Source organism: Peromyscus maniculatus, chromosome 9 (assembly GCF_049852395.1).
Source record: "Peromyscus maniculatus bairdii isolate BWxNUB_F1_BW_parent chromosome 9, HU_Pman_BW_mat_3.1, whole genome shotgun sequence".
NCBI classification, from domain to species: Eukaryota; Metazoa; Chordata; class Mammalia; order Rodentia; family Cricetidae; genus Peromyscus; species Peromyscus maniculatus.
The window spans coordinates 7489218-7512017 of NC_134860.1; the positions used below are offsets into that span (position 1 = coordinate 7489218).

Sequence of the window (22800 nt, forward strand, 5' to 3'; positions counted from 1 at the left end):
AGACTTGCAGGAAATGAGCATTTTCTGAGCTCTTACAAATTATGTACTTATATGTGTAATTCACTGGCTCCTTTCCATAGCCCATTTCACAGATGAGAAAGTTGAGGTTATGTATATTGCACATTCAGAAAGAACTAATGAATCAAAAGAATTGTTAAAAAGGGAGGTGGGGGATGAATTACTAAAAAGTAACAGCTGACTTAGAAACTATTGAAGGAAGGGCGGTCCTCAGAGATTTCATGTCACTTTTCCAAATCTCAGAAGGGATGGTCCAGGGTTTGTATGTGGTGGGCATTCTTGGTCTCCTCTCGGCTTGCTATACTGGAGTAAACTCCCAAGATGCCCTTAGCTAAGATCTTGGAGCAAGGTGAGTGAAAGTGTTGTCTGGCTGGCTTTAGGGTATATCACACTCTGTCTACTGCACTGCCAGTCATGGGCATAGTGAGGGCTCCTCTCAATGCCCACTTGTGGATGGTGCCCATCTCTAGGACCACAGAGGCCCATAAACCCACTCAAACTTCACACACACACTTGACATCTCTTCCGTCTGTCCACAGTGTGTGGGAGCTGTACAGTTTGCATCATCCACAGACCCCCTCCTCCAGACTCTGCCCACCAGGAGCAAATTAATAGATTCCTGCTCCTCCTAAAACCATTTAACATGCTCTGAGCCACAGGGCTTTGCCAGTGCTTAAGCCACAGTATTTGGTTCTGCATTGAAGAGGTGTGTTGAGGGTGCCGGGCCTGTGCACACACCATAGGCAGAGCCACTCAGAGTTCTGCTGGCCATTCCCGATACACTCAGACATTTCCATGGTGGTCTTCTGGCTTCCTATTACCTGAGGCGGTGGTCCACATGGCCTGTGTGAATCCTGAAGGCAGTGAGGGCTTCTCCCTGGGAGAGGAGGTAGGTCCTCTCCACACTGCTGCAGGAGACCCCCCTGGCTGTGTGGGGTCCCACACTCTTTGCACATCACACCCACAGAACCCTTGTCAGCCTGTATGGTATAGCTGCTTATACTGCCCATCCATCTCCTCCCCATTTCTCTCAGCGTGATGGGAAAACACACTTACACCTGGTCATCAAATTTGATGTTGAAATTGCTGCTCCTCTGATTGTCCACCTGATGGAAAGGGACCCTAAAGAATAAAGAACAAAAGCCAGGTGGTGGTGGCACACACTTTTCATCCTGGCACTTGGGAGGCAGAGGCAGGTGGATCTCTGTGAATTCCAGGCCAGCCTCATCTACAAAGTGAGTTCGAGGACAGCCAGAGCTATATAGTGAGACCCTGTCTCAAAACAACAAAACAGAACAAGGATCAAGAACAGTACATTTCAAGACCGGAAAGGGCCTTTGTGGTACCTCTTTCAGTTGAGGCGTGTCTGGAGATGATGAATGGCAGCAAACAGTGTTCTTCCTAGGGCTTTGTGAGGGCCATTTAACTTGACAGTGACCTTTGTAAGTGGGTGTTGTCGTCCCCATTAGGAGACCATCAGAATCTAAAACAAGTGACAAGTCCAGGTCATCTGCACAGCTGGTGAGTGACAGAGACTTCTGTGCTACAGAGAATGTTCTGGGAGGTCAAAGAGAAGTCAGAGGCCTGACAGTCCAGCTCTCTCATAGCTCAAAACTGTGGAATCCACAGCAACAGTTGTCTACAAGAGGCTAGAACTGAAAGGCTGCCTTCTCCAAAGGGGGCGCTACCGAGCGCCTGGCTTGATACTAAGCACTTACAGGACTTGTTCCTCCCAAAAGCTCTGGAGTGACATCTGTGGGCATCCCTATCATGAGGAGAAGAGAAAGCCAACATGGAAGTAGTCAGTGAGTGTCCATGCTGCAGAGCACTGGTTAGAATAGCAGTATTTGGTCGGGTGGTGGTGGCGCACACCTTTAATCCCAGCACTCGGGAGGCAGAGGCAGGTGGATTTCAGTTCAAGGCCAGCCTGGTCTACAGAACAAGTTCCAGGACAGCCAAACAAACAAACAAAAAACCAAGCACAGCAGTATTCAACAACCATGGTGATCCACACTGCTATCTTACCTCTGGGGAGGCTGAGGCAAGAGGCCTGGGGCTTCAAGACTAGCCTAAGCTGCATAGTAAGACCTATCTTAATAAACAGACAGACAAGTAGATGAGGGCTAGAGATGTAGCTCAGTGGTAGAGCACTTACCTGAGTAAGTGAGCTCAATGCAGCACTGACAAATTAAATAATAAATACGTACATAAACAGTGGCTTACAAAACTGATGATAGAGCATTCGTGCTCATATTTTTCACACGAGGCTCAAGGAGAAGAAAATTCTCCTAATTTTTAAAATGGGGAAACTGATACTTCCAAGCATTGAGCAAGGCCAGCAAAATGGTGTAGCAGGCTAAGGGCACTTGCTGCCAGGTTCAGTCCCTGGAACCTACTTGGTAGAAAGAGAGAACTATCTCCAACAAGTTGTTCTCTGACCTCCACAAATGCGCACCGTGCGCACGCACACAGACACACAGACACACACACACACACACACACACACTCACTTTAAAACCCTACACATATTGGATACAGTGGTTACTTTTCTCATCTCTGTGACTGAATATCTAACAGAAGCACTATAAGGAAGAGGAACATATCTGAGTTTATTTTGGCTCACGATTCATGGGATTAAGTCAATCACGGCTGGAAAGGCACAGGGGCCGGAACAGCCTGGTCCATGGCTCCCACACAGCACTGGCTTCTCACATGGTACTGACTAGCAAACAATATATAGCCCTCAATCCTACCCCTAGCGGGCTGCTACCTCTGTGGCTAAGCCCTGTCACTTACCAGCTACAGAAATGACTCCCAAAACCTTATAGGGAAGGCAGTTCCCTCTGCATATGTTATTTTAGCATTATTTTGTTTATCTTGAGGATTGTTTTGTTTATCTTGGGGATGACTTCAAAACTGGTAATAGAGCATCAAAAACTTACAAAACTGATAATTTATGCTCATGTATTTCTTTTTCACACCAGGCTTACCTGTACAATGCTTGCAACTTCTTGGGAGTCTTAAATTATCACAAAATAAAAAAAAAATTACAAACTAAATCAGATCTGTGACTTCTCAGATAGATATCATTCCATGAAACATCAGTCTTTTTTTTTTTTTAAACCTTGGCTACCAGGAATCTCTAAATCAAACTTTACAGTCATTCTAGAAAACCTTATGGCTTATGAATATACGTTCTTCTGTTTCCCTGGCTTTTCCTCTGTGTCTTTTTGTTTTGTTTTGTTTTGGTTTTTTTGAGACAGGGTTTCTCTGTGTAGTTTTGGAGCCTGTCCTGGACTAGCTCTGTAGAACCAGGCTAGCCTCGAACTCACAGAGATCCACCTGGCTCTGCCTCCCGAGTGCTGGGATTAAAGGCGTCCGCCGCCGCCGCCGCCGCCGCCGCCGCCACCACCACCACCCAGATCTTCTGTGTCTTAACGCCATTTATTGTACTTTGTTTTCAGTCCTGGAGTTGGAATTCAGGGCCTTGCACACACCAGACAAGAACCCTAAACTGAGATACATCTCCAGTCCTGTTGTATGTATTTCTTGTAAGAGGCTAAAAACTTTGTGGAAAGAAATTCATTAACTAACAAATTGTCTCTCGGTTTTATCTTTTAATTACACTTTTTATTTACAGTGGGGCATGGGGGTGGGGGTGGGGTGGGGGGTGGTGCTGCACAAACACATGTGGAAGGCAGAAGACAATGTGAGGAGTTGGTTCTCTCCTTCCACCATGTACATCTCGGGGATCAAACTCGGGTCCTGATCAAACTTGAGTCCTCAGGCTTAGGCAAGGCTAGCCCTTACCTGTTGGACCATCTCACCCCACCCCCACTCCCATGCAGGTGTATGAGGTCTGAAGCCCTTTCCTAGAGCCAATGTCTCTCTACTGGTCACCACTGCTTCCCTGCCCACTAAAAGCCTCTGTCCTGGTGAGGACACTCAGCAGGACTGGGGGACTGTGTCCCTCAGACAGGGCCAGGGCCAGACTGGTGGCTCTGATGTCCCTCTGAAGAGAGACCCAGAAAGAAGTTCATTTTGGGAGGGTCTTTTTGTGATGTGCTGCAACAGACCTATCATCACAGTTCCTCCACAGTGGACTCCGTGACAGCAAGTCAGGCAGCTCTGAAGGACTCACACAGCCCCTGGGGTGTAGGCAAAGAGGGGGTCAGAGTATCCAGCCAGGGGTGGCTGAAGCAGAAATGGCCTAGGAATTCTGAAGTCAGGGTGTCTCAGACTCTGCCCCCCCCCCCCCGCCCCCGTGCTGAGCTTCAGGCCCCTCACCTGAGATGGTGACATTGTCATTCACTCCCACTGTACAGTTGAGGGCCATCATCTTGGTGAATGTGACCAGCTTGCCTCTAGTACAAAGAACTTGCTGGGTTCAGCAGAACAGGTTCTTGTGATCTGAAGGAAGAGAGTTAGAAAGTGATGCTGTAGTGTGTGTTAGGATCTCTGTGTGGCTACTTGAAGAAATCCCAGGAGAGCCACTGAATTGAAAGGATGCTGTGGTTGCAGTGACTCAGCCAGGCTTGAGGGGTGAGGGGGACATGGGGGGGCTGGTTTCTCTGCAGCCTCTCCTCCTGAAGGCTCCCCAACACTCTTCCCTTGCAGGTGTCTGCAGCAGCATCCTGCAAGTGGTCTGCCTACAGCCAGCGTCATCCTCTGCTTCCACGATGAGGCCTGGCCCACGCTCTTGAGAACTGTGCACAGCATCCTGGACACAGCACCCAGGGCCTTGCTGCAGGAGATCATCCTTGTAGATGACCTCAGCCAGAGAGGTAACTGCAGTTGGCTCCCGGATCACTGGGAGGGGCTGGCCTTGGACCAGAAGGGAAGAGGGAAGACAGAGGGAGGGGGAGTTTGAGCCCCTAGGCAAGGTTCCCCCAGATGCAGAGCTTCGGGTGAAGAGGAAATATGTACTCCAGTGTGAGCAGTTCATTCCTGAAGGACCCCAGTAAGGCAACAAGGAAGGACACAAAAGAGGAATCATCAAACAAGGAAGAGCCCTGGGACAGGGAACGCCCAGGACAGGGTAAACCCAAGAAGCCCCTGGGGAGGGTCACTTCAGTCTGATTCTGTTGGGGTTCTCTTCCCCAGGCCCCAAGCCCCACATGCCCTATTAGCCTTTCCCCAGGATGCAGTGTCTAAAGAAGGTGGTGGTCTTGACATGGGTGCTCACTCCTCCTGGGTGCTGAGCAAAACCTACCTACTGTCCAGATGGGAAACTGAGGACCGAAGACGAGACATGACCGGAGCTGAGTCATGCTAACTAGGGCAGAGCTGGGCCCAGAGTCCAGACTGTAGGGTGTGCTTGGGTGCTGCCTGGGGCAGGAAGCTCAGACCAAGAAAAAATATCAAGAGAAGGCAGCGACAGAGAAGCCCTGGCCTGAACCCCAAGTGAGTGGCGCTCAGACTTCAGTTTCCTGAGCTCCAAAGACAGACTTGTTAAAACACTAATGTGGCTGTGTGGTGGAAGTGGGAGACTGTAATCCCAGTTACTGAGGAAGCTGAGGTAGGGGGTTCACAAGTTTGAGAAAGCCAGCCTGTACTATAGATGGAATTCAATGACAGCTTGGGTAATTTAAAAAGAACTTCTATAAAAAGTTTTAAAAATATGATCTGTGTGTGGTAGCTCATACCTTGAATCCCAGCACTCTGGAGGCAGAGATAATCAGATCTCTGTGAGTTCAAGGCCAGCCTGGGCTACATATTGAGACCTCTAATGAACATGCCAAACCAGATGGGCAAAAGCCCACAAAGCCTAAATAGTCCATCAAGAACTATAGGCAATGGAGGCAAACTGGGAGCTGGAGAGGGGGTCCTCTGCAGGGAACAGTTCATCAACGGGTTGTTCAGTGCCAAACAGTCAGCCCTGAAACCCACACACAAAAAACATTATACAGATTCAACAGGCTGTATTTAGAAATCTATATGTATGTACAGATACATATATGTATGCAACAACAATTAGTGAAATAAGAGGCCATAAATTTGAAGGAGGATGGGAAGGGATACATGGGAGAGTCTAGGGGGAGAAAATGGAAGGGAGAGGTGTTGTAATTAAATTATAGTCTCAAAAAGAAAACAAATAAACAAAGGGCTGTGTTACAGTTCAGTAGTAGAGCACTCGCCTATCCTGTGTGAAGCCCTGGGTTCCACCCCCAGTACCTTCACCGGATCACCCCGGAGTCTCTAGATCTGGGTTGTGCCCAGGTATCCATAGCTCTAACAAGCTGCCAGGTGAAGTGATGTCATCATCCGAGGGCCCACATTTATGTAACTCCTGATCTAGTCTTTCCTTGGGGGGTCATAGTCCTCCATTCTTCCTCACCTCAATGACATTTAGCAGCCCCCGCTGGCTACAAGGGAAAGCAGAGGCATTGGGTACAAAGCTGAGCCCTGCTGAGGTCTGCACAGCCCTTCTATAACAAAGGAGGATGGGAGGGAGGGGTGGAGCCTCTGTCAGTGCCTTTTGAGATTCTCCCATCTTGAATTTGCCAGCCTGGCCATCGCAGAGGGTCAGAGCAGCTTCAGGAACTGGAATTGTGTGGGGTTAGCAAGGCACATTTGGCCAGCGTTTGTTGATTCTGATGGGCAGGCGGTGGGCTGGGCTGGTTGGTAAAAGTTTCTGAAGTCCCTTTGGGTCCCTGCTGGGGCAGAGTTCTCCGGAGGGCAGGCCTGTTGTCCCTTCCTGTCAGCTGATGAGCTGCATTGGTTCCTGCTGTGAATTCAAGCCCTGACTTCTCTCAGTGATGGAGTAGGACCTGAGAGTTGTAAGATGAAATAAACCTTTTCCTCCCCAAGTTGCTATTGGTCATTGTGTTTTATCACAACAGAAACCTAAGACAGGCTTCCTCCCAAGTCCTCAGCTGCAGCCCTTCCCACCCGAGGGCATCTGGATCCTTGGCTAGGAGCTAAACCACAGCCTTTGCATCCTTCCAGAAGCCCACAGCTGGAAGTACCCCTGGTTTCTCATCCCCCTCTTCTCAGATAGCCTGCCACGGGGATGAAACTCTGAGACAACACCTCAGCTGGCTACCAGCTGCAGGTTCATGACCCTGTTCTTAACCCCTTGCCTTCTGTCTTTGGACAGGATCTCTGGATGAGAGCCGAAGCTGAGATGTAAGAGCAGGTGTTTTTTTGAGGGGCATACTCTCATTTGGAGATCAGTTGCAAGACCTCCCTTCTTCTGGTTTTCCACTCATGCCCCCTGGTGGTTAATAGAGAGAACTGTGCGCCATCCCAAACCTTAGTAACACATTGGAGGCTCAGAATCTGGTTCCCACTAGGGTTTCTAAGTGAGTGACCTCTGTAATGCTCATCACAGTCCTGTTTGATGTGGCCTCCTTGACCCCCCCATTGACAGGACCCTGTCAATTCCAGAACAGCTGAAGTCTGCTCTCAGTGACTATGTGGCCAGGCTGGAGACCGTGAAGTTGCTCAGGAGCAACAAGAGACTCGGCACCATCGGGGCCCGGATGCTGGGGGCCACCAGGGCCACGGGGGATGTGCTGGTCTTCATGGATGCCCACTGTGAGTGCCACCCTGGATGGCTGGAGCCCCTTCTCAGCAGAATAGCTGATGACAGGTAACTCCTTGCACCAGGGATCTGCAAAGCGGGGACAGGGTGTGGGCGAGATACCCCGGCCCAGTCACTCTGAGAACGGAGCACCCATCCACCGTTTGAGAAGCGCCTTGGTCTCCACTAACTGCTGTCTATTCCTTGGGGTTGCCAGACGCTTGAGCCTTGTAGGAAATGTGGGGAGTTCCTGTTGGAAGGGAGGCCAGAGAACAGCTTCTGCAAGGTCCAAATACAGCCAGTCCTAAGCTGCACAGGAAGGGCAGCACACGCCATGCCTGTCACTAACCCGGACTTTGACACAGCTCCCACCGAGATTGTAACACGTTGTAGGGGAACAAATTTCTAAACTAGCCTAGGCCACAGGTGACCCGTGCCCAGGAAGAAGGCATTAGATTCCCCCACCACTAGCTTTCTTGGTAATAACGTTCTTTGCTCCTCTGTCATACACACAATGCTCCCAATTTTCTAACTAAGCCAAGCCCTGGGGAGTGTGGAATTGAGAGGGCCTCACGACATCCCATAGGTCAGCATTGCTTTGACCCTCATCACGCTGTCTTCCCCACTCCCTCTTCCTCTCCACTGCTTCCTGAGTCTGACCTGTCCATCATGCCCCTCAATGTGAATATCCTAACCAGAAAACCTAACCCTGGTAACCAGCTCTCCTCGGAGTGTGGGGAGGGCTCAGCCACTCACCACCCCTGCCACTCAAGCAGGCCTGAGACACACAGGACCTCCTGGCCCCCAGCCAGATGGAGCTGTCAGCACCAGACCTCATGGTTCCTACTCTTGCACTCCATGGCTTAAGGTGGGGGGAATCACACAGAAGAGAAAAATTTCTAAACCAAGACCCAATTGGCCCAACCCACCATTTGGCCCGATTCCATGATGGACGTGTTTTTGGCCTACATTCCAATAAGTAAAGGTGCTGTGTGCTAAGTCTAGCACCAGACTGAGGGCAAGATAAGTTCAGCAAGCCTACAGGGAGGCCATCCTTGATTCTGTTCCATGTACCAGCTCCCTCAAAATCCTGGAGCTCTTGCTGATCAGAAGGTTTCTGGACCATTCCCTGTGTGTGATCCCCACCCTGGTGTAGCAGATGGGCGACTCGGGGTACCTTGGAGATCATTGTGCCCTGCTCATGGTTTCACATTGCAAACCCATTTGGGAACTAACTAATATTGTTGTCTCATGTCCCACTCTCCAGTGACCCCCCTCCCTGCCCTGTGCACTGGCTCAGGCAGGTGTCCCTGCTTTCTGCTCCTGTTTCTGGAGGAGGGAAACTGAGGCTCAGAGAGGTGAAATTGTGCGCAGAGTGTGAAGGACAGGCCTCTGGTCAGGCTGTCTGGTACCAACTGTGATCTCTTCTTAAGAACCCCTGAAGCCGTTCAGAGAGAAATGGCCTCTCTTGTTCTTTCCCTGGTGCTGGGACATGTTAAACACAAATGTCATCCTTCATGCCAGCTTCTTCCATGAGTGCCAGCTCAGAGCTCCACTGTGCTCATTGTAGGTGGAGGCAGAGGGATGCAGCCGAGCCTCCACAGTTCGTGGCTGTTATACAAGTGACACCCTCAGAAATTTCAGTAGCCTCTCTTCTACCCTTCATGTTGTCTGCCTCCCTCCCTCCCTCCCCTCCAACCTACCCCCCCACCCCCACCCCGTGTGTGTGTGTGTGTGTGTGTGTGTGTGTGTGTGTGTGTGTGTGTGTGTGTGATGCCTGCCCCCAGAACCTCTGGTCTTGGGTGTTTGATGTGGCCTTCTCCTCACATGCCCACTGCTCTGCTCTCTGGGATTCCACCATCTCTTTATCCTCTCACAGACTCATGGCTCTTGGCCCCTCTCTTTCCTCTGGCCCACCTTGTCCAGCTCATTGAGAACCTGAAAGAAAAGTCACCTCCGCAGTTTGAGTGATGCTCTCTGGACTCTCCACAGCGGCACTGGGCACTGGGCAAGTCTAGGATCCCCTTTCCAATCTGTGTAGCTTCCTCAGGGACTGGGTCCATCAGCTCTTCTGAGCCGCCTTATACCTGCTCACACCACACTGCACCGCACCACACATCACATCACACCACACCACACCACACCACACTACATCACACATCACACCACACCACACCACACCACACATCACACCACACATCACATCACACACCACACCACACTACATCACACATCACACCACACCACACCACACCATACACCACACCACACCACACAACACCATCCCACACCACACATCACACCACACCACACCACACCACACCACACATCACACCACACCACACCACACCACACCACACCACACCACACCACACATCACACCACACCACACCACACCACACCACACATCACACCACACCACACACCACACCACACCACACCACACCACACCACACCACACCACACCTTGGTGAAGTGAAGCTTCTCAGCCTAAGTGCTGCTCTAGAGAGAAGGGGGATGGGCTGCTGCCTCTGAGCCTGGGTCGGAGACATTCTGTGGACCCAGTGTCTCCAAAGAAGGGAAAAAATCTCTAGGTGCTTCCATTACCCAGGTGCAGTGGAGTCCAGAGGGGACAGGGTGGCAGCCAGACAGTTGCTTTGCAGAGCCATGGCTCCCTCCACACCCTGGTCAGAGCATCTGGAGTCCATTACCAGCCCCGGTCCCCTGATCCTGACAGTGACTGGCTCGGCCCCTAGCCATGTGGCAGCTTTGAAACGTTTATTGTTCAGATCCTTTACTGCCCTCAGACATTCGTCATGGCGACTGGTTATGTTGTAAGAAGGCAGTTTTCTTTCCTAGTGTTACAGGTTTATTTATTTCGTGTGTGTGTGTGTGTGTGTGTGTGTGTGTGTGTGTGTGTGTGTGTGCAACACAAGTGTGCTGTGACCACAGAGACCAGAAGAGGATGTCAGATCCTCTGGAGTTGACGTGAAGGCCCTTGCGAGCTCCTGACGTGGGTGATGGGAACTGAACCTGGATCCTCTGAAAGAGTCACAAGGAAGAGTCTTAGCCGAGCCCTCTCTCCAACACTGGAGCAAGATGTTTCAGTGTCTTACTTTATTTAAGGAAATTGTAAAAGTAAATATGCAGTTTTACAACATGTATAGTGTTTGAGGTGTTCTTTAGGGCTGAGTGGTATACTATCCCTATAACTGTAGAAAACAACTCTACACAAAAAACAACTGGTTTTGGGTGGTCCTGGGATGCTGACAGACAGACGGACGGCAGCTTCCTTAGAAAAGCGATGTGAAAGGCCAAGGGTATCTGCCATACCCACCTTCTAGCTGCCTTGTGCTATCTGCCAGCTCTCATGCCTAGCCCAGCAAGGCAGAGAAGCACGCCTCTAAATAAGGGGACTTCTAAAGGAAAGGGGAACTCTCTGGGAAGAGCTAAATGACTGTCATCCCAAGTTGTTCCCCACAGCTGACTGCCCAGGGCCCTGTCTGAGGCATATCAAGTTATATGCAGATATAGTAGAGTGCCATACAGAAGACATACAACATGGGCTACATGGTTAATTAAAACAGTCATGTTACAAAGTAAAAACAAATGAAATTAATTTTAATAGTGTAAACCCAGTATATTCAAAATATAATTATCAGTATGTAATCAATATAAAATTTACTGAAAGTTTTTCATCCTTTTTTCATATTAATTCTTCTAAATTGGGATTCTTACCTGAGACAAAGCACAGTTTCAAGGCTAACAGGTATGAATGGCCTGTGGCTGCTGCACTGGGCTACACATTACATAGATCTTGTTTCTGTCCCTCAGCTAGTAAGTGGTCTGCATCGTAGTTTGATCCTCCACTCTTTCCAGGAGCCGAGTAGTGTCTCCAGTCATAGACGTGATTGACTGGAAGACACTCCAGTACTCTCCAGCCAAGGAGCTGCATCGAGGGGTGCTGGACTGGAAGTTGGATTTCCGATGGGAGCCCCTGGGGGAGCAGGAGCAGAAGGCCCGCCCATCCCCCATCAGCCCTATCAGGTGAGCCCTGCCACAGCCTGCCCTTCCCTGAACTCCACACAGGGACAGCAAGCCATGTCACCTGAGTCCGTTTCCTGATGACAGTGCCTAGCACATGGGGTGGGGATGGAAACCAAACAAGCCGATGTGTAAAAAGCGTTCAGCCAGCTACAATGCTTCCGTCATCGTGATATCAATGAAGTCCAGGGAAGAGAGCCGGGGAAGCTGTCTTGCAGAAGATTCTGTCCAGGGTGAGAATGAGGAAGAAGCTGAGCTGACCTTGACCCCAGATAGCACAACTCCTTGGTCTCAGGTTCCTGCTCAGTGAGAATAAAGACTTAGCTGGCCGAACACTGGGACACCATAATTCTCAAAATAGATAACAGCTCTGAAAGTTGCTACTCCCGTGTTTGGTTTCTAAACAATTATCTTATTGTTTTTTAATTAGAAATTTTCTGCTGGATAACAAGCCATTTCAAATTTAGTGTGTAAAACAACAGCATTCTCCGAGCTCACAGACTATATGGGTCATGAGTTCTGGAATGGCTCAGCCAGGCTGACGTCTCTACTTCACTGGCTCCTGGTGAGTGTTTTAATTCAGAATCCTGTGTCAGGATACATACAGATTAAATTCCCAACATCATGATGACGGAAATCCAGGGTAGCCAGCTCCTAAAACCACCTACTTCCCTGATACGCTAGGCTGTGTGGCTGGTCCACATCCACAGTCCACAACTGATAACCACAAACCCCGAAGCCCTCTGAAAACCTCGTTTGTTGTCACAGTGCACTGGGCAGCAGATGTGTACCTAAGGGACATGGTGCCTGAGCCCACTCTGAGTAGTTACATGCTGACTGAAGAAGTTTCTGTGCACCCCACTAAAGGATGCAGCAGCCAAAGCTGACAGGCAGTATGTTATGGAGGCCACTTTCTAAAACCCAAAAATTCTGAATTAAAACACTCACCAGGAGCCAGGTGTTGGTGCACACCTGATATCCCAAGAGAAGATCATGAGTGTGAGGCCAGTGAGACCTTGTCTCAAAACACAAAACAGAAAAGACAAAGAACAACAAAGAAAAACAGCAGCACTATGAATTTCAGAGAGGAATAGTGAACTCAGATCTGTACAGCTTTGTATTCCAAATACGGCAAGTATGATGCCTGGCACTGTATGTAACTCTTTATTTCAATCCCCACAAACCGCAACTGTGAACTGTTATGTTTGTTTGTTTGTTCCGTTTTTTTGTTGTTTTGTGGATGGTTGTTTTATCCCAGTTAGAGGTGAGGAAATCAAATGGAGAGAGGTAACATATCTTGGGTCCTCTGGAAGAGCAGCAAGCACTCATAACTGTTGAAACGTCTCTCCAGCTCCCAGTTCTCTTTATAAAATTCTTGCATTTCAAACATTGTTGCTCTGCTCCAGTCTTGTGGATCAAGATGTTGAACTCCACCAGAGCCCAGAGTCGGCAGTCTCACTGGCTGGACCTGCCTCCGGGAAGCCCCACCCAGCCCCTGTTTCTGAGTTTAGGCTTGCACTGTAGTCTCTTACATGACTTCTCTGTGCAGGAGCCCTGTGGTACCTGGAGAGGTGGTGGCCGTGGACAGACATTACTTCCAAAACACCGGAGCTTATGATCCTCTCATGTCACTACAGGGTAGTGAAAATCTTGAGATGTCCTTCAAGGTAGGTTCTATGTCAACAGTGAACATGGTGGTATCTCTGGAGTCATGTATATATGTATGTGTGTATGTATGTATGTATGTATGTATGTATGTATGTATGTATGTACGTATGTATCAGCTCAGAGGCAGACATTAGAAAGGGCAGGTGTTGGGAATAAACTTGTGGGTAAATTATATAAAGTCATTGCAACAAGGTAAGTCAAGCCTCCGGTCCCCTCCCAGGCCATGTCTCTGGTGAGCTACCTTGACTTGACTCTCAGCCTCCTCTGTGCACTTGACTTTCAAGATCCTCATCAGAAGATGCACTATCAGTCATTCACATCTCAGTGAAGGCAATCCAGGGCTCCTGGCACATTCTCCATTCGTGGTACCCTTAGCATCTAGGGGATCTTTTACAGCACCCACCAGCCAGATGTGAGACCATTCTTGGCACTGAGCAGTTCCATCCAAACAATGGGTATTCTCTTGATTTAGGACCTGCTGGGCTTAGTTGGCCTCTCCATCCTGGGAACCATGTGAACAGTCACCACCCACACCTTCTGTTCCACACTGGTTCTAGCATTGTACTTGCCTTTCAGTCACACCCACTGCCCCAAACCCAACCCAGCAAAGCTGTCCATCATCTAACACGGGTAGACCAATCTAATGTGGATGTGGGAATTACATCAGGCTTGTAGTTTGCATAATGTCCAAGTTTGCTATTTCTCTAAAGAAATGAAAGATGCCTGCAGTGCTGAGTCCTCTGAGGTATCGTGGGGAGTAGGGTTTGAGAACCCCATGCCCAGGGTGTTTTTAGTTCTTGAACCACAGCCTGTCCCAGCACTAGTCAATTGTAATTTCTGTCACCAAGTATAGAATGAAGGGTTCTTGACAGTGAGCAGTGGGGACCTGGGAGAAGCTCCTAGAAGGAGTGAAGAAGGCTAAGGGAGCTGTGCTTTCATCTCTAGTGTCTTTGTAGGAGACATCACGGGATTTTAGAAATTCCCTGGCCACTGCCGACATATTTTCCCTAGGAAAGCATCCCCTGGCGTGTGTGTGCGGTGCTGATCCTGCGGTTCTCTGTTTGCTGACTCTGCACATGTTTCCAGGCAGCATGGTCAAGCAGGTGCATGGGTGTCAGTCACCACCCCTCAATTCCATCCTGGGACAACTGCCCTCTGTCCCTCCCCCTTGCTGCCCTGCTGCCCACACTCTTGGATGGAGGAACTGCAATCTGGGGATCTGAACTGGGCATTCTGGCTTCCGACTTCCTGGTTTTCTCCCAGCTGCTCACAGACAGGGAAGTAGAAGAAAGAGCCACTCACCTTCTCCTCCTGTGACAGGCCTGGCTTTGTGGTGGCTCTGTGGAAATCCTTCCCTGCTCTCGAGTGGGACACATCTACCAAAGCCAAGATGCCAGCTCCAGGGCTGACCCTGAGGTCATTCTGAGGAACAAGGTCCGAATTGCTGAGACCTGGCTGGGGTCCTTCAAAGAAACCTTCTACAGGCACGTCCCAGAGGCCTTTGCCCAGAGCAAGGTAAGGATGGGCTACTAGGGGTCTTTGACCAGCATAAGGTCACCAGGTTAAGGTCGGCCAAGAAGAACCCTCTCCCTTCTTTCTGGTTTGAGCTTGCTTGAGTTGGCCCTCTGGAGTGACCTTTCTACCTGGTGGGGCTGTCCTCTGTCCCTCTCATCACCTCCCTGGAGTACCACAGTTGACCTTGGCCTGGAATTCCCAGACTGCTATGGAATTCTGAACTGCAGGCAACCTTTCCCCACAAGGCCAGAGGGGAGGTGGGTCCAGATAGGGAATGAGTCACATCTCTGAGCGTTCTTTCATCCTGAGTGGCAATCAAGGGTTAAGGAATATCCAAGACAAAGAACAGATCTAATGCATCATGCATTTACAGCCTGCTTGGCCTCACTGTGTCTTACTAAAAACCAGAGACCAGCAAGGCAGAACACTGACATGGACATCACCTCATCTCTTTTTTATTTCCCCTTTCTCATTCCCTCCTTCCTCCTTTCCCACACCCCTCTCTCCATATTTGATTATTTCAACCCCTCCTCAAAGCTTCTCTCTCCCAGGAAATTTATACTAACCTTCTAGGTGGGTTTTTTTTTTATATCTTACCAACACAGCCTAAAACATTAAACTAGTGTTGAGGGCCGGTGTCCACCCTCTTACAGTTGTTTATAAAGGGAGGGGCCAGTGTAGCCTGAATAAATGGTTCATTGATGGAGAAAACTGACACTCAGGGAGGAAGAAAAGTCAACTTGCCTTTCCTCAGCCCCGACCCTTGCAATTTCCCAACTTACTTCGTCTCCACTACTCCTGGGCCAGCTCATGGTACATCCCAGGTACAGAGCCCATCATTTCTTCACATTCCAGAGAAAAGACTTTAAGGCATAGACACCATGGTCTTCGTAGGCTGAAGATTTGGGGGTCTGTGAGAAGGGATATGCTGCTTCCAATCTCTCTGGTTCCATGTCTCTCTCTAGAGAAGTTACTGACTCCATACCTTCTAAACCTCTTTCAGCATACGAGCTTTCCTCCTGTTTGCAGTCCTGTCCTGATCCTTCTGCCTCTTCACGTCTACCTCTATTCCTCCCCTACTTTGTGGGTTTGGGGGGAAATACGCTTTCCTGGCTTCACTCCCATGTCCTTCTCCAACGGCAGGTTGCAAAGCCAGACTGCACAGAACGCCTGAAGCTGCAAAGGAGGCTGGGTTGTCGGACGTTCCACTGGTTTTTGGCCAATGTCTACCCTGAGCTGTATCCATCTGAGCACAGACCCAGGTTCTCTGGAAAGGCAAGGCATGGCCCAGGGGAGGTGGGAAAGAAAGGAGAGAGAGGGTCACTTGCCCAGACAAGAATGTTCGTCCCTTACACTGGGCAGTTCCAGGCTCAGCAGGGTTTCAGAGGCCTTTGGACTCCCCATCTCTGCCTCCCCGCCAGCCAGAGGAAAGGAGCAGTGTTACCCTGCAACCCATGCCAGATCCCTTCACCAAAATGAGTGTGGCCTGGCTCCCCCTGAAGGCTTGTGTCTTAAGATAACTGATTTGGGCTTGACCCAATTCACTGTGACTGAACCACACACTTTGGGATAAGGTCTAAAGAGGACAGAGGGTTAGAGTCTGCTCCATGGCTTCTTCACAGTGGAGGTCAGATTCACATCTTTGTGGATGTTCACTTTCAGCTCCACAACACTGGACTTGGCTTCTGTGCAGACTGCCAAGCAGACGGGGACATCCTGGGCTGCCCCATGACATTGGCTCCTTGCAGTAACAACCGGCAGCAACAAGTGGGTGATGATGCTTCGCTGGGAGTGGGTACTGTTTCCTAGGGTGCTCTTCAGTTCCCTTCAGAGTAGCTCCTCTCTGTGGTCCCATGTCCCATGACAGGCTGTGGTCTCCCACTGTGATGACTTGTCACAGGTCTGCCCACATCATCCTCACCTTAGATCCGGACCAGCATCAAAGAATGGAGCATCTCAGTTATAAGGAAGGACGAGGCTACTTAGCCAGCCCTTGGATCTGGCAGAGGAGGAAACTGTCATAAAACCACCAACCCAGGAATGTCTACTTTAGATCCTCCAGGCTTGAGGAACAGTCCAAGGGTCTGAGTAGAGAAGAAGTAATGGAGTCGGGAGAAGGGTCTAGATTCACATGGACTCTTTGGCCATTAGGAAGGTCACTGTGATCCTTGGAGTGTGTCTTATTTGCTTCAATTTTTCATCATAGGAAAAACTGACCAAGGTAACAGAAAACTGTCCATCCTGGCTGAGAGGTCATAGGTCCACTTCTTTTCAGAACTTGAATAACTTCTCAGTGTAGACTGGCCCCAGATCTGATTCAGGCTGTCATGGGGGGTCCTTTGAATTGAACTGTCATACTTCAAAGTTACCTAATGAAAGCAATCAACAGTTAAGTGACACCCAGAGAGCCTGAGGAGAAGGGGGAAGCATCTCCATGGGAAGTTTGGGGTCCAGCCTTGCAGTGCCAGCCTAGAGAGCTGGGGACAGGCTCAGGGCCTGGACAGAACACAGGGAAGGAGTTGGCTCAGGATTCACTTGGTCTCTTCCATCTGTGAACCTCACCATTCTTTCCTAAAATGCCGGTGGCATTCACACCAGATACATCAGTGAGCTTTCACATCCCTAGGCTCTAAATACCTGAGAGAAACAAGGGAGGAAAGGTGTTGTTGTTGTTGTTGTTTTGTTGGTGGTGGTGTATTTTTTTAGCTCACAGTCTCAGGAGAATTTCAGTTTACTGTGAGAAGGACATGGCCCTGGAAGTGACTTGGTCCATGGTGGCAGAAGTCTGAGACATTTGGTAGCTTGCTCACATGGTGCAGACTAAAGAGCAGAGAAAGCAAGCCAGGTGCACATATCCCTCAGAGGCTTGCCTTAGTGATCTGCTTCCAGCAGTCAGGTCCCACCTTCTAAGGCCCCACAGCCTTCAAAGCAGGGCCATAAGCTGGGGCATGTGAAGCATTAGGCCATGGAGGATGCTTCATGTTTAACCCACAGCACTAGACACAAGAGATGAGCCCATAAAGAGCCAAGTGTGGAAGTCACATGCCAGGGTGCCAGCTGTCATCATCTCGACTGCCATCTAGAGCCAGGTTTGAATCAAGTCCCCACTGGCTGGCTGTGAGATCTTAGCAGGCTTTTTTATCATTCTGAGTCTCAGTTTCTTCATGTTCTATGGGCTTCCTTTAGACAAAGAGAATATTTGTTTTGTGTGTGTGTGTGTGTGTGTGTGTGTGTGTGTGTGTGTGTGTGTGTGTGTGTGTGTTTAATTAGTAAGGTCTTCTGGAGCCTGCAATATTGGAAAGTCAATAAGCTTGATTCCCTCGCCAAGGCGGGGGTGGGGGTGGGGGGCAGGAGGATGACTAGATATGTGCTGGATAAAAAGAATATGAAATGCCCCTTTCCATGCACAGTTCATTGAGTTTGCAAGAAAGAAAGGAAATAAATAACCAAGAACTAAAACTCAAGTGGCAAACAAAAATAGAGCCGTTTGTGTGAGCTGGGCTTCCTTGAGAGGTGACAGGGCTCAGTGGCCACCTACCTCTGGAGCTCAGTAGCGTGGCTGCAGGCAGGGAGAAGCAAGGAGGGCCGGGCTTCAGCTCAGGAGAGATGAGGTTTGGACTGAGACTTTTGTTACCCGGCTTTGACCATCACAGGGTAGCCGGTGCTTGCAAAGCTGTGCTAAAAATATCTCCCCATGACCACGAGGAAACAAGGAAGTCATTTGTCACTACAGATGGGATTTGGAGTAGGAAAAAAAATTACTCTCCCTTGAGAGTCGCCCACAAGCCTCTGAGATGTCCTTAGGGTTCAAATTTATGCTAACTGTGCTGTTTGGGAATTTTCAAGTACGGAAGACCACTATATTTAATTTGCAGATTAGCAGGGCCTAACGCAAATTGAAGATGTGATGTCTCTAATTCGACAGTTATTATGAATTTCAAGACAGTGGCAGCAATGCTTAGAGTGAATAGATTGAACTGAGAACATGAAACCGTTCCGAACGCAGGGCTCACGTGTCTGAGCAGGCTGCGCATCCATGATGCCCGTGCTGTCTCAGAGTCATACAGTTAACATAGAAATCAGTTCGGACTGCATCTGGCAAGAACGAACAGAAGATAGTTTTGCCAAAACATGCCATCCAATTGGTAAGCCTCACAGTTAAAGCCCCTGTGTAAAGGTCCACACAATTCAGCTCTCTAAAATCCTGGAGGCAATGGGGACCATGACCAAGAGTCTGCAGACACCATAGACAGCAGGGAAATTAGTGACATCGAAGATTCCTCTAGAAAGAAATCAACCTGGGCCTCAGGGATCCCTCACTTGCCCTTCCAGCAGTGCGCACTTGGCACTTGCAGCCTTTTAAAACAGCCTTATCTGCATACAGACAATAGCAGGGATGCCACAGAAGCATGCCAGGATGTGGAAATAGGAATGTGAGAAAGCCCAAGGTGCTGGGACTTCAGAACCCAGGAAGGGCCTTGCTGGCTGCCCCTGTGGAATCTGAAGAATGCAGCTCTGCTGTGTGTTCCTTTGTCTCCCCGTGGCTCTGGAGAGGGTGTCTTTGGGGCTATGCTAACTGCCACCCCCTCTACCCCAGAATCTGCAGCACACCAGCAGGAAGGAGATTCTCTTTGGCAGCCCCCAGCGGTTGTGCTTCGACATCAGTGGAGAACAGGTGATTCTGCAGAACTGCACAGAGGAAGGCCCTGCCATCCATCAACAGCACTGGGAACTCCAGGAGGTAATTAATCCATTCCGGAAATGCTGATCACAGGCAAGGAACTTCCAGGGAGCCGACCTTGTTAGCATGGCAGCCTGGGCTCTTCCAGGACATCAGGTACTCTCCATGACAGTACTTCTGTTGTTAAGCTTAATGGCTTGACACTGGGGTCTCTGGTGAAAGTAAAATCAATCCAGCCTATGGAGATGTACTAATTTGTCACTACACCTTGACAGGTCATTAGCTTGGACCACAGGTAGAATGGTGTGTTATGCCCAGATTGCAGGGACCCCCAAAAGACCACCATGGAGACCAAATCCCGCATGTAAAAGCAAAGAGCCTTTATTTCAAGCATGGAGCTTGGTCCCTCTGTCTGTCTGACACAGCGGTGAGAGCAGAGAGCCCTGAGCTCAGGTGGGGCAGAGTTTTATCATAGCAGAGGTTGGGGTGAGGGGATGTCCAGAGTCCAGGACCCTGATTGGCTGACAACTGTCTAGGGGTATCTGTAAAACAAAAATAGGTGTGTGCTAGACTCAAGGACATCTGGCCACCTTATCTAATGGTTGGAATGTTGGGGATGTCAGGTATTTCCTCACCCCTGGGTAGATCCCTGGGTGGTATCAGCTTACGGCTTTTCTTGGATCTGGGTGTTGCCTGCCAGTAAGCCTGTCACAGAAGCTGTGTCTAGGCCCCTAAGTCTGTCATGGCTGCTGTGTAGTCAAGCTGTTTTGGGGCCCCTTCACAGGTGGAGCATGTTACAGAAACAATCACTGGTGGTGTAGATTGAGGAGTGATGCAAAGCAAAATTTAAAAGAAGTAGATATTGATATATAAATATGTAGCTGTTGGGTTGGAGAGATGGCTTAGTGGTTAAGAGCACTGGCTGCTCTTCCGGAGGACCCAGGTTCAATTCCTAGCTCCCACTTGGAGGCAAGCAAACTCCAGTTCAAGAAGATCCAATGCCCTCTTCTGGCCTCTGCTGGCACTTCATGCAAATGATACACAGATTAATACTCAGACATCCAAAAACACAAAATAAAAATCAATCAATATTTTTAAAGTTAAAAATATAAATATGTGACTGTCATTTTTTTATTATAATGAATGTTCCATTGTGAACATTTTGTCATTTCTGTGAAGTTTTAGTCCTATATTTCCTGTAAGGAAGTTCTAGAACCTTCCCAGAGGACACACACCAACAGAGAGAAAATAGGGGGACTTAAGTACTTAGGGTGAATGAGCTGGCCCCAGGTACAAAATTGGGAAAGGATCAGTACTGCAGCATGACTGTGGACTTGACCATGAGACAAGTTCTTGCTGCAACAGAACAATCAGGAGAAGGTTCCAGAACCTCAGTTCTGCTGTGAGTCCCTCTTGTTCTGTTCTGGTGAGGGTCTCTTTGGCCACCATCCCTCGGTCTCAGCACCAAGGTCACTGTAACTGGAGTTTTCTCCAGTCCCACTCAGACCCGCAGTCACTCAGACTCAAATAAACACACAGACACTTATATTATTTAAACTGTTTGGCCTAATGGCTCAGGCTTCTTGCTAGCTAGATCCTACATCTTAAATTAACCCATACACACACACACACACACACACACACACACACACACACACACACACACACACATTGCCACATGGCTTGTGGCTTACCAGTATCTTACATGTTGCTACTAATGGCGGCGGCTGGCAGCATCTCCTTCTTCAGCTTTTTACTTCCCAGACTTCTCCTCTCTTTGTCCCACCTATACTTCCTGCCTGGCTGCTGGCCAATCAGCACTTTATTTATTAGCCAATCAGAGCATACAGAACATCCCACAACAGGTCACCATATCTGCAATATGTGTCCATACAGTTTCTTCCATTCACGTCCTTCCTGAGCTGTGTGTACCACTAAGAAATAGATAGACTCATTTTCTTCTCTTCAAATTCTGATTGGGAGTAAAGAGGGTAAAATTAGTAGAACTTTGTACATGTGACTCATAGAGCAGAGAAGAGGAAAATCTCATCATGGAAAATTTAAGCTGAATTTTCAACAAGCAACCAAAACCAAAAGATCTGTAAGACACACATGGCCTATTTCCAGGCATTAAGAAATGAGGTGTGAGCCAGGTGGTGGTGGCCCATGTTTTTTTCCCTAGCACTGGGGAGGCAGAGACAGGTGGATCTCTGTGAGTTTGAGGCCAGCCTGGTCTACAGAGTGAGTTCCAGGACAGCCAAGGCTACACAAAGAAACCTTGTCTTGAAAAAATTAAAGGAAAAGAAATGAAATGAGACTGGGGCTTTAGTTCAGTGATCTAGAGCAATTGCCTATTGAATGTAAGGCCTGGGGCCGGTGTCCAGACGCGTAAGGAGGAATATCTATGAAAGGTATCATTCAGCCAGAAAAAGAATGAGGCACTATTTTCATTTATAATATAAAAGCATTGCAGGCAATTTATAATATAAAAGCATTGCAATCGATCTATAGCTAAATGGAAAACATGGACACACAACTATCCTAAAGCTTTTTCACTTAGAATTACTTACTTTCTAGAAGTAATTCCATGTAATGAAATATTACTCAGCCTTAAAGTAGAAGGAAGTCCTGTCATATGGTACGAGTGACCCCTGAAGCCATTAAACTAGATTAAATAACACACACACATAAACACATCCCAAAACTGTATCATTCCACTTAATGCATTTTATGTAAAGCAGTTAAAGCCATAGATGCATGGTGATTACTAGTGGCTGGGGGAAAAAGAAAGGGGAATTATTGTTTAATGAGTAGAAAGTATTTTTTACAATAAAAAAGTTATGGAAAACTAATATATTCAACTTTTCTAAACTTTATAGTTGAAAATGCTTTAAAAGTGCCACATTTTGGTGTGTTTTTACCACAGTAAAAAGAGAAAAAAAAGGAAATGACTTACTAGTTTTTACTACAATGTGAATAAATCTGAAAAACATGCAAAATGAAAGAGTTATAAAGGGACCATACTACACAATTCTGTTTATATGAAATGTCTAGAATACTGAGTGCATGACCTCAGAAAGGAGGCTAGTAATTCTGGGTGGCCAGAAGAAGGGAGGAAGGGCAAATGACTGCTAATGGGTAGCAATGTCTTTGGGAAGTGATGGAAATGCTCTGGAATAGACTGAAGACAACTAGTTTGTGTATTGAAGCAGTGTGTAATTTGGAATGTCTCAATAATGAGCAGGAATTTATAACATTATGGCTAACGATGTTTAATTTTGTAATGAAATCAGATTTTTCTTGTAAGGGGATGTTATGGTCAGTATTGAATCTGGTGGAGTCCAGTCAT

At 48.4% G+C, this 22800-nt stretch overlaps 1 protein-coding gene across 5 annotated transcripts in view; it reads left to right on the forward strand.

The window, feature by feature from the left end:
- Galnt15 (polypeptide N-acetylgalactosaminyltransferase 15) overlaps positions 1–22800 on the forward strand; it is a 38136-nt gene that overhangs the window by 12732 nt on the left and 2604 nt on the right. Inside the window, exons 2-9 of one of the 5 annotated variants that reach the window (XR_006075757.2) lie at positions 4636–4802; positions 7408–7612; positions 11423–11590; positions 13137–13254; positions 14576–14770; positions 15914–16045; positions 16433–16537; positions 19368–19607. Coding sequence is in view for 4 of the 5 variants with exons in the window: in XM_006996240.4 (XP_006996302.1) it covers positions 4636–4802; positions 7408–7612; positions 11423–11590; positions 13137–13254; positions 14576–14770; positions 15914–16045; positions 16433–16537; positions 19368–19511 (1234 nt within the window). In the remaining variant the exon portion in view is untranslated. Of the gene's footprint in view, positions 1–4635; positions 4803–5298; positions 5422–7390; positions 7613–11422; positions 11591–13136; positions 13255–14575; positions 14771–15913; positions 16046–16432; positions 16538–19367; positions 19608–22800 lie in introns of those variants that run through there. The other 4 variants (XM_006996240.4, XM_042284418.2, XM_076544292.1 and 1 more) reach the window with 4 other exon arrangements.